The 11,007-nt window shown below is 53.8% G+C and overlaps 3 protein-coding genes across 3 annotated transcripts; 2 read left to right on the top strand and 1 right to left on the bottom strand.

Annotated features, from left to right (window-relative positions):
• Nucleotides 1-4,372: 4,372 nt before the first annotated feature.
• CCM_00085 (C6 zinc finger domain protein) lies at nt 4,373-7,596 on the bottom strand (the record flags this gene model as incomplete). Its single annotated transcript, XM_006665245.1, has 5 exons — nt 4,373-4,671; nt 4,769-6,449; nt 6,591-6,949; nt 7,022-7,214; nt 7,306-7,596. The coding sequence occupies 5 exons, from the start codon at nt 7,594-7,596 to the stop codon at nt 4,373-4,375; spliced, it is 2,823 nt and encodes a 940-aa protein (XP_006665308.1).
• Nucleotides 7,597-8,967: 1,371 nt separating this feature from the next.
• CCM_00084 (uncharacterized protein) lies at nt 8,968-9,560 on the top strand (the record flags this gene model as incomplete). Its single annotated transcript, XM_006665244.1, has 3 exons — nt 8,968-9,109; nt 9,193-9,262; nt 9,296-9,560. 3 exons carry the CDS (start codon nt 8,968-8,970, stop codon nt 9,558-9,560), a joined length of 477 nt encoding a protein of 158 aa, XP_006665307.1.
• A 715-nt stretch (nt 9,561-10,275) lies between these two features.
• CCM_00083 (mitochondrial import inner membrane translocase subunit TIM10) lies at nt 10,276-10,780 on the top strand (the record flags this gene model as incomplete). Its single annotated transcript, XM_006665243.1, has 2 exons — nt 10,276-10,373; nt 10,582-10,780. 2 exons carry the CDS (start codon nt 10,276-10,278, stop codon nt 10,778-10,780), a joined length of 297 nt encoding a protein of 98 aa, XP_006665306.1.
• Between the last annotated feature and the right edge of the window lie 227 nt (nt 10,781-11,007).

Raw genomic sequence — 11,007 nt, 5'->3', positions numbered from 1 at the left:
AGCCTTTGTGGGTGCTTCTCGAGGGCACTGTTACGCCACCAAATCATGATGCTTCCCAAGGAATGTGGGCATGTCTCTCCGGAGTTGTCTACGTCTCTACCGCCAGCGCTATCCCACGCTGCCTGCCAATGCGAGCGGACGCTGCTGTTTCCCGAGTCAACATTGGCGGCCGTTTCTGTGAACGGGTTGCCGTAAAGGCTCCTCCTTAGCGAGGATAGGTGCTTCATTCCGTAATTTCAAGCACCTTGCGCCACTTTGCAAAGAGGGGAAGCAAAGTGCATCTCCCCGCTCTTGGAGTCCTTGGAAGGGCGAGGCACTCCGTAGAGCGCTGGCCCTTCTCTGTTAGAGACCGGACCGATTACTAAATTGGGTCTCTATACCAGAGTTATCCTGCCACAGAGAGACTTTGTTCTGGTTGCCTTCTGGCTGTCGGTGGCTACCGCAGCCACCGGCACACTTTCTCTTGCCGTTCATAGAGTGCTTTTTCTCGTCACATTCATATCACACGTAGACCAAAGTCGCATGAACGCATGGCGTGAATTATGGTAGTGCGACGGCGGTTTTGTAGAATGCCCCAGCCGTGCTTGTGGCAAATTGTAGGGTGGTGTAGAGTCTCCTGGCTTCAAAGGAGTGGCGCCCAGCATCAGGCAACACTACCGGGTTTATCACCCGCATCTTCAGTGTGCTCTTATTTCTAAGAAGAAAATCGTAGCGTACGGAGTATATCGTATATCCTGGCGTGCTAGGGGCGACCTGCTCCCTGTCAGGATCTCGCCACCAAGCTTAGCTTCCATGACCGCAGCTCGCCGCCAACGGCCCAAGCGCCTCGGAATCCAGACCTCAGCAGAGCGAGAAACTATCTTGTGCTACTGTGGCTGTCAGTTATCAAGTCCGTCACAGTATAAGTAACTACCGAGGCGATCTGTTCCCACTAGGCCACGAGCCTCCTTCGCCCCCTCGGCGACTGGCCAAGTCCCGGCACAGCCCACGCCGGCAGGCATACCTAGAAACGCCGGCAGACTTTACAGAGGATTTGGCCCATGCAGGATACACTCTTTTTGCCTCCGATATCTTTATGAGTGAATTAGGCTCCAGAGACCCCCTCTCATTCCCCGTGATGAAAGGCGGCTTGGTGTTGGTTGCACAAGAAAAAGCCACAAGCCTCCACAGCATACTGCACACGCCCCTCCTTGGCGGTCCTAAAGTTCCTTTTGCAAGGTAACAGTTGAAATGGAACGATGATTCTCGACGGAAGCCGCGTTGGCCGTCCCCATTGGGTGGACGAGCTCTCCCCGACCCTATCGAACGCCCTGGGACCAGCTAGGGCGAGCTGCTGTCTTCGAAGCCCAGCTCGAGTGAAGCCCCTGTCTGTGCTACCGAAAATAGATACTCTCTCTACTATCCTGCTGCGTCGTCCTTGCTCGGCTTCTGGCCATGGGGCCGGGCCGGGCTGACAGTCAAGTGTGCAGCGCGACGGCCGGCGCTTGAGACAAGGTCAATTCTCTGGCAATGTGGATTGGGGACGGAAGGATCTGACTTTGATTCAGAGAGCTGTGCCTGCATTATCGAAATCGTGAAACTGGCGAGGTTGAGCACAAGGCAGACGTCTCTCTTAGATGCCCTATGTGGCCGCTTTTCGGGACCGCGTGGAACCCGCGATGCGACCCGGCTGGGCAGCCATGATGGGGCTTGCGGTAGAAATCACTTGACTCTGAAATCATCAATATATTCATGTTGCATCGAGTGGTGTAAGGCAGACTTTTGGGGCTGTTGGGGGCGGACCGGTGTGAGAAGAGACAGCCCATTTGTTAGCATTGAAAGTGGTCTTGACGTTTGACAGGGTTGCTGGAAGGCTTTCCCCGAGCCAGTCAAAGTAGAGGCACCTCTTTCCATATGCGTTCTCTCTTTTCAAGCAGAAACTGTATGTGATGTCATTTTTTTATCATATCCCATCCAGGATGCTTGGCCAGGTCAGGCAGGCAACGCACGTCTGCACGTGGTGTGCGCCAACCCCGCGAGCTGTCTCGACAAGTTGCCATTCCCAGGTCTTGTTGCAGAGAGCTGCGTTTCAGACCTGCCCAATTTGATGGAGGCTTCAGCCCAAAGGGTAGCCCGTCTGGGCAACCCGTCTGGGCAGGCAACTCACCCGTAACCGAGCTCGCTCCCTCAATGCAGGGTCACAGTCAAAGGGGGGGGGCAAGAGGAAGAAGAGGGCAAAAACAAATGTTACGGAAGCTTGCGTCACACCCTGGGCCAAGCTGGCACCGCAGTCTCGTGTAACTCGTCTTCCACCGCCACCGTTGCTCCTCACCCCTCCGTTTCTTCCGCTCCCCCAGCCCGTCTTTCCCTTGCCAAGGGCAAACAAAGCGCAAGGACATACGCCGTCAACTTTAATCCCGGGGCCGAGAACCGTCGTTGTACATGCGATCCAGGGAGATGGCCCTTGAGTTCTCGGCTGTTTTCCCTGTTGCTCATTTGCATTTTATCCTGTGACTCTCGGCCTCTGCGGGCGACCTTGTCGAAAGCGGACCCACGGGGGCTCGCCTCCAGCTCCAGGCAGGAAACCCGAGTAACTACTTTGTGCATATGATTTGTAGTCTAGATGCAAGAGATGCAAGTGTAAAAACGGTCACAATTTATTCTTAGGAAAAAAAGCGGTCTGTCTCCACGGTTGTGGCTGGCGATGCGTTGTTCTTGCGCCTTGCCGCCGAGCGACTCACTCTGTGCGACCTGCCATGCAACCAGCCAACCAGATGCCTGACTATGGCATGCCTGTTTGTTAGCATTATACATTTTCAAGTAGTATAGAGAAAGGTATTGCAAACTGACCGACGCTAATCTATATTTACTCGCATTAAGCTCCAGTGAGCGCAAACACACAAGACCTTGGGGCGTAGCTAGTTAATACCTTGTGTAGCTGATGAAATCCACCATTAGCTTGCAACTCTTTGTCTTTTTTTTTCGTCTCTTTTTCGTCTCTTTTCTCACTCTCCAGCTTTCCTTACGTCCCATTCTATCCCTCATGCAGAGTACCTCCAGTAAGCTTGACAGCTTGTATCCCAAGCCTGTCTCTAGATTATGCACATATCCTTTTGGCGGTGTGACTGACGTGTTTCTGAACGTCCTTGTGCAACACCAGTCTTTGGCTTTGTCCGTTTCCGAGTCCCCGTCAATGTCACGCAACATCACACATTTCCCCGAGCACGTTGTACAGCGTTGGACTTCAAACACACACGAGAGACACTTGGGGGTGTGCGCTCTGCCATGAGCCCTCGTTCCCTACAGTCAGGGCATGTACAAGATACACACCGTATGGGCGCATGTACACTGCACAAACGGCCTTGCAGATGTGGCCCTTTTTACGTTTTATAACTCGCAGATCTTGGCTAGTCATAGAGGCCCCATGTCTGTTCCTGGAAACTGTTAAGACCGCACTGCGTAAGAGCAAGTTTCCGGTGACGCGGCCTGCCGTCGGCCAGTCAATAGCGACGAGTTACCGAACGTATATAGTCTCTAATCATTCATACCCACGGCTTGAGTCCTGGCCCTTGCCCGCGAAAAACAGCCCTGTCCACATGTATATGCGCCAGATGGAGCAAACCATTCAGGACACAATAGAACATCCACACTACGAAAAAATTAGCAGCAGGTGAAATACATGGAGGTATTTCATATAGCATACAACTACAAGTATTTCCAGGATGAACCAAGAAGTGAGCTTCGCCGAGATGGACTCATCTATAAACACATGTGTACGAGTACAACATGATTAGTAACACCTTACACACCGCTCAACCCCGCAGCTTTGTGTTGCAATGGACGGGCACAGCAAAAGTCAAAGGAAGTCTGGGTACAAAGTAATTGGGTATAACAATATCAATGCGACAAGGTTGTGTAAGCAGCAGCAGCCCAAACACCAACAAGAGGCGAGAGACGGGGTTAACGATAAACAAGCCAAACTAGCAGATCCGCAACACTGCTTTGAAGTAGTCGGATCGTGTTATTCATCAACACGGAAATATAGCTTCGTATAGGAAAGACCGCTTCTCCATCCAGTACCATCCTCCTTTTTGCATGCGGTACGTTTTGAGACCGATCGTCGTGAGCGCCGTGAGTCGCCCCATTAGGGATATACCATGTCGTTGATCATGATGTAGACAATATTGGCGAGACCGTGAAACCTTCAGAAACCAAACCAAACAGAACAAGACTCCAAAAACAAAAGCAAATGACAAACTCAATAAAAGAACATCAAGACCCGGATCCCCAAAAGTAGCAAGAAAAACACACATAAAAAAAGGTACAATGTAATCCAGTTGAAGCACCTCATCCGCTAAGTGCGTCTGCGAGGGCGTCTCTCGCCTTGTGCATTCTAAGCACCTTCGAGAGCAGGCGCATACGAATAGTTGAAATCTAACAAGCCGTCCAGCATCCAGTGCTGAGGATCGAAAAAGTCAAAGTTGGCGTCGCCATAGTTGACGCCGCCGATCATTGGGTTAGAAGTAACTGGCGTGGCCGCCGAAAGACCCGTGGCGCCTGGTGTCAACGCAGCCGTCGTAGGAAGCATATTAGGCGTGGGCGTGGCTATGGCTATGAGCGTGCTCTCGAGCTGGGATGACGCGGCCGACGATTCGTTGGCGGAATCTGGGTTGGTTGGGTTCTTCATCGCGGCTGCAGAGGATATTGGTTAGCTAAACATGCTAACGCTATCAAATATGTGGTAGGGACAGTAACTCGCCTAGCTGAGCCTGGAGCCCTGAGAACTTACCGCCCTCCAAGGTACCGCGCCCGTTTGCTTGGTATTCCTCTCGCCATCGCCAGACCGAGTCGAACACAAGACTCATGCTGTGACGGCAGCGAACCTTGAGCTGCAAGCTATCGTCCATCTGGATTGGTGTCTCATCCTCGCGGTTGAAGGCGGGGTTGTTGATGTCCAAGCGGGCGCCATTCCACATTTGCATCATCAATTCCGCCAAGCGGTATTGAAGATCATTGTTCACAACGCTGGTCTGTCGGATGGCTCGAATCGAGAGATGGAATAGCGTGCCGCCACGGTGAAAATCGATCGTCTTAGCAAAGAAGGATCGCATGAGCTTGAGGACTGTAAAGGCAGCTGCAACGAGCATCTGCTGGATGAAGTTGGTGGCGTAGAGCAGGAAGGTGCCGTGGAAATTATCCCGCGGCGACGTTACCTTGTCAGCCTCCAGAAGTTCATCGAGAAAGCTGGTTGTTGCGCGCCAGAGGCCCACGAGGTCATCCATGTAGCCTGGCGTTTTGCTCGAGTCAAAGAAGCCAGCGAGTCGCATGTGCAGTCCGGCTGCGCGCAAGTGAAGGCCGACAATGGGGCCAAGACTCTGAGACATGACAGATGCATGTAGTTCTGCATAGTCTCGACGATAGACGCGCATCAACATGGCACGATGCTCGTCGCCAGCAACTCCCCTGGGGTCACTTGCATTGCTATACATCTCCTTGGACACCTTATCGCAGAATCGCTCAATCTGTAAACGGGCTTCGAGTTCGGGGGTCAAGCGAAAGGCGGCATCGTCCCCCGGCCGCAAAGCCAATGTCCAGTCGTAGAGGGTCGAGGCGGGCTGGCCATAGCCTGTCCCGACGTTTTGAGCGACAATGTTGCAAACAGCCCACGTCGTAACGCGATCTGCCAGCTGTTCCCTGTTAAGTTCAACCGACGTTCGCGAAAAGTCTTGGATGTTGTTCGGACGATGCAGACCAATGCCCGTCGCTGTCTTCATCATGACACCGCACAGAATGTGGGTGGGATCAGAGGACGTGGTACTGGTAGGCAGTGGCCATGCGCACAGCAAACACATCGCTTTGACAACATAGTAACTGCTGGGCACTTCACCGATGGTTGTCCATAAGAATCGAGTCAAGGGGTCGGATAAATTCTTGATCAAGTCGGGCGAGCCTTCGGGACTAAATCGGCGGGCGGCGACAGCAACAATGGACCAAAACAAGAGTGGGTGCTGTTGAAAGTACTGATCCGGAGGCTGGGCCGGGTTCAAGAATGGCAGGAAGGGGTGGTAGAAAGCGAAGAACTCGTTGAAGAGGTGGGTGACGTGCTCGTCGGTAAGGCGCACGGTCTCAAGCTCATGGGAGTAGTGCGGCAAGCCATAAGGACCTCCTCCACGCTTGAGGTTGAGGAGAGAATTGACGGCCTCGTCCGAGATGAGAGAGGGATGGCGGGTATGGCTGTAGTTGGGGGTGGTGGTGGCAGGCGAGGCGACTTCTTCGCCGTCGTCCATCGAGTATCCTTGGGCTTGGGCGTGACTGAGGTTTCGTCGGAGTCGGTCGATTTCCTTTTCCATCTCGGCGTGCTTGGAGCGCTTGCCTACACGCTTGAAGTTGGACTCGATCTTGCAGTCGAGCTTGAGGCGGATGCAGCGAGAGCAGCTCTGGAAGGGATCTTGTACAACATTGCAGCGGAGCTATATCCAATTGACACAGGTTAGCAAGCACGGCCGCGAGACGATTCGGGGGGGGCAGGCGGTGGTGGTGGCCGGGGACGGGTACCAGCAGCGATTGGGGTCTTGGAGAGGAGATGAGGGGAGGGACGCGGGCTGACTCACCTTTTGCTGGCGACACTCGTTACAGGCTCGCTTGACGCCTGGCTGCCGCTTCTTGTCGTTATCGGGGTGGTCGTCCTCGTTGCCGCTGCCTGGACTGCTCTCGAGGTGCGCGGGCACGCCTATGCTTCGCTTTCGCTTGTGGGCGCCATTGCCGTGGCGGGAGCTGGCCGGGCTGGTCGGGCTCTGGGCGGCGGATCCCCCGCGGGTGACAGAGGACCCGTCCATGCGGCGCCGGGCAGGATGAATCAAGGCTGAGAAGAGGGCAATCGGGGCAGCGAATGAAGCTGCGTTGGCGGGTCGCACTGGTCGGGGAAGATATAAGCTGTTGACGAGGAAGGAGGAGGAGGAACTTGGGCCGACTGCGGAGGGGGAGGGGAGGCGGTGATGGTTGGTGGTTTAGGATGACAAGGCAAGCGAGGCGGACCGCAAACAAGGTGTGATTAGTTTTGGCAGCGGCTTGGCTGGCTGGCTTGCTGGCTTGGTTGGTTGCCCTCTCTTTTTTTTTCCTGGTGCCTTGCGTCTTTGTGGCCAACGGCAATATTTTCTTGCACTTGCCTGGCCGTTGTGAATCCACGAGCTGGAGCTGGACTTGCCACTAGCAATTGAGAAGGCTGCCGTGTATCGCTAATATCGCTAATGGTTGTACTGGCGGGTTTTGCCTGTAACAAGGGCTGATAAAACGAAATTGGCAAAGAAAAAAAAAGTCCCTGGTTACACTAATCGACCACTGACCAGCGTTCAGTGTGTCCCAGAACTCCACAGTAGAAGCGGGTCCGTGTGCCATTTTGTGCAATACCATTGGCTGGAATGCTGGTCCACGGTCACGTGCAGCTCCCATCCCTGGCTGGAACACGGGCAGGCAAGCAGCGGGATGCGCTAGAGGCGCTAGAATCCACTGTAACCAGCGCTGGAGTGCCGGCGAAACTGCAGCTGGCTGGGCAAATGCGCCCACGAGGCACCGAACCTCTGGAGAAGTCTTCTTTTTAGGTGGGTTTGGGGGGGGCATGGGGGCCGGGGAAGGGGCGCTGCAGGCTCCAGAGTGGGTGGTGGCTTGGGGGGGAAACCACAGACGACTGCTACAACGCGCGCACATTTGCGCAGTCAATGCCAATGTTGCAATGCTGGCCCAAAATGTAATTGTCTGCATTTCGTTGGCCAGCTCCCAATCAATGCGGAGTTGCCCTCTTTGTATTCAATACCCCCCGCAGAGAGATGGTAGACACCTCTCACTCGAGAACTGCTGGTCAGTTCTTTCGCCAGCTACCCCGCCAGCTGCCAAACGCCAGCCAGAAATCTTCTGCCCTGCCCTACCTCTTACTATTTCTTACTGGATTATTTGACTTTGATCCGGACCAAACATAAACATCCATCTCCAACGGAATACCTACCTAACTACTTGCATGCACCTCCTCAACACCATCCAGAAACTACAAATTACACAGCACTCAATTCCTTATCATTAGCCACGTCCTCGCCCGCTCCCGCTCTCGCCTCCTTCCTCACCGCACCATATTCCTGCAGCCCCCCAGTACCACTTCCGACGCTGCACACTCTGCATCCCGCCCCAACCACCCGCTCAACCACCCTCGCCTCATCCTCCCACCGCTTGGTGCCGCTGCCCGCCTCGTTTTCCCACCTCCAGCATGACTAGCCCCAAAGAGGCTCGTCCGCCTGTCAAGAGGCCGCCTAGGTCAACCTAGCATGTCAATTGTCACTTTGCCGGGGTTACTACGTTAGGCCCGGGGCGGTGCCGCTTTGCCAACTGAACCGAGCCTGGCACCAGCCTGAGGTGTAACTACCTAAAACTAACGTTAATATTCCACCCGAAGAAACAAAATGCACAAACTCTTATGAAAACGGAGCTGGTGTTGCCCCTCCCACTGCTATTGTCTCCGTTATTATGTGCCAGTAAAAAGGTGGTCCAACGAAGGACGACAAAACGGAGGTGTAAGCACCGCTCCTTTCCCCGTCTACGTCCTAATTAGTACCTCCGTTTTCCCGGAGGTGAAAAAGTGCACTAATTAGCAGCTGTCCATGACGTGGAGGAGGTACCACTGCTAGTTAGATCCCCATCTTCTTCGCGAGATTGTAAGAGACATTGTATGCAATACTCGAGAGCTTCGCGAGGCCCAAACGCCCTGGTTGTCCTTGCGCGCAGCTTGTCCAGACTCCAATATTCCGCGTTCACGTGATACTGCCCCGCTTGAATAGAAGGTTGGTAGTTCCAGTGGGCGAGAAAACAATCAAGTTGTGTACCTAGAAATTTGGGTGTCGATCTGTAATAGGTCGACGGTAAATTCTCTTCTTTTACTGCGAAGATTTCTGTGTGCAAAACAAGACCGCTCACTTCTCTTCTTCTGCTCTTCTATAAAGCGGCATGCTCGCCGTTAGTACAGAAAAGGTGGTGGGTGGGAGAACCGTCCATCTCACGCCCGTCGCCCACCACCACCACCTTCACTCCACCAAATCCAGGAACCAAGTCGAGTTATTGACAACGCCAGCGTCTCATACCCAGACCGGTGAGCAATTCTGCTGGCTGCCGCTTCTGCAGAAGCCCAGTTCAACCTGCTAACGGCTTTCTCATCGTTGATACTCCATTCAGAGCCCGTCCGCATCAACACCAATACTGTCCCGCAGCCATTTCTAGATGTAGCCCTGCTTCAAAAGGAGTCGTGACGGAGCTCTACCTGCTCTACCTATGACAGGTCTACTCGTCAGGCACATCAATTGCCGTTCAACTGCTCAGATAAGCGAAGGCAGAGACACGAATGCATGAGCGTGGTGAGCACAAGAATCCAGCTGCCGTCGAAACGGGTTTCCTCCCGGCCTCTCGTGGTACAGGTTGCCCCTCCTATGCCCAACCAGTTCAGTGGGGGCAACTATCTGTTCCACGCGCGTGGCTATTTCCAACCTACCAGATTGCCAGACCATCACTCATTTGGAGTCATCGCTGGTCAAAAGACCGAATAAATGGGGCTCCTTTGTCTCGGGTTGTGACCTTCTGTGCATGATCGCGCCTCTCATCCGCCACAAACATGGGTGCAGCGTTCCGGACTTTGCTCATACTGGTCACACGCCTCGTTATTTTTTGATGATCACTCAGGCAATATGTACGCACCCTTTTCGACGAAGCTAGCGTCGACCCTGGGCCATTAGCACCGCTTCCATAAATATATGCAGACACTGGAAACTTTGTGGTCGACTTGGCACCACTACTGAGGCAAGTGAGGTTAATACCTTTCGTGTCGAGGGAGAGAACCAGTCGACAGTATTACACCAGCGTTTTCATTGGTGCGGTTAGTAACCGTTCCCCCTTCCAACCACAAGCCTCGATGGTTTAATCGAGTGGGGATGGGGAACCAAAGAATCAGAATGCTACATATCATATTCTATCCACTGATCAAACTAAAAACTATCTGATTGTAGTTTCTTCATGGTTTATAAAGCAGCTGGTTGTGGTGCAGGGTAGTGACATCCGTTTACGTACCTACATCTACGGATTCCGTATCGATAAGACCACCTCACGTAATCAAACGCGCTCCGGGAAATTTTGACATCAAAGGAGAAATCAAGCTTGCAGAGCTCATCGCCATCGCCAAGTACATCACGACAGCGAACCATTTAAGACACTGCACTGCCCATAACCCACCCACGCATTTCCAACCACATATACACGCCATACAAGATGTCGTTCCTCGGAATGGGCCGCCCTCAACCTACCTCGGAGCAAAAGATTGCTGCCGTCGAGGGCGAGATGCGCATGATGGCCGACACCTACAACCGGTAAGCAACCGCTGCATTGATGGCTCTACGCCCGTTCCCGGCGGGTCGCATCGCTACACCACTGCCATCAACGTCTATGCGAAACGCGCTCGCGGCCGGGGGCGCAATTGCGATAAGATGGCACGTGGAATGCGGTCGACGATCCAAGGGGAGGGGGGGAAGCCACAGCGAAGCGCAATGCGTAGGCTAACAAGCGACCACCACGCAGTCTTCAGAAGTCGTGCCAGAAAAAGTGCATCCCGACCGACTACCGCGAGGGCGAGCTCAACAAGGGCGAGTCCGTGTGCCTCGACCGCTGCACCGCCAAGTTCCTCGACACCTCGATGAAGGTCAGCGAGATCATGCAGCAGCAGGGCGGGCAGCAAGGCGGCGCCGGCGGTGGCGCCGGTGCTGGCGGTCTCTTCTAAACCAAGACGCGAAGATAATTAGAGCCGGTATCCAAAAGAGGCGCACGTCTTGGGCCTGCCCTGCTCCGTCCGCCGACGTCGGTTGGGGCATACGGCGAGCACGAGGAAACACGATACGAAGCTTTTGTCACATCATTGTACAATAGAATAGCCAAAATCTCGGGGAATCATGAAGATTTTTTGGCATCAAGACGACATGACGGAGAAAGAACGATTCGGCGCACTTA

The sequence above is a fragment of the Cordyceps militaris genome (genome assembly GCF_000225605.1).
Source record: "Cordyceps militaris CM01 unplaced genomic scaffold CCM_S00001, whole genome shotgun sequence".
In the NCBI taxonomy this organism is placed as follows: domain Eukaryota; kingdom Fungi; phylum Ascomycota; class Sordariomycetes; order Hypocreales; family Cordycipitaceae; genus Cordyceps; species Cordyceps militaris.
Note: the sequence above shows the minus strand (reverse complement) of the source record. Positions and strands in the feature narration are given on the sequence as shown.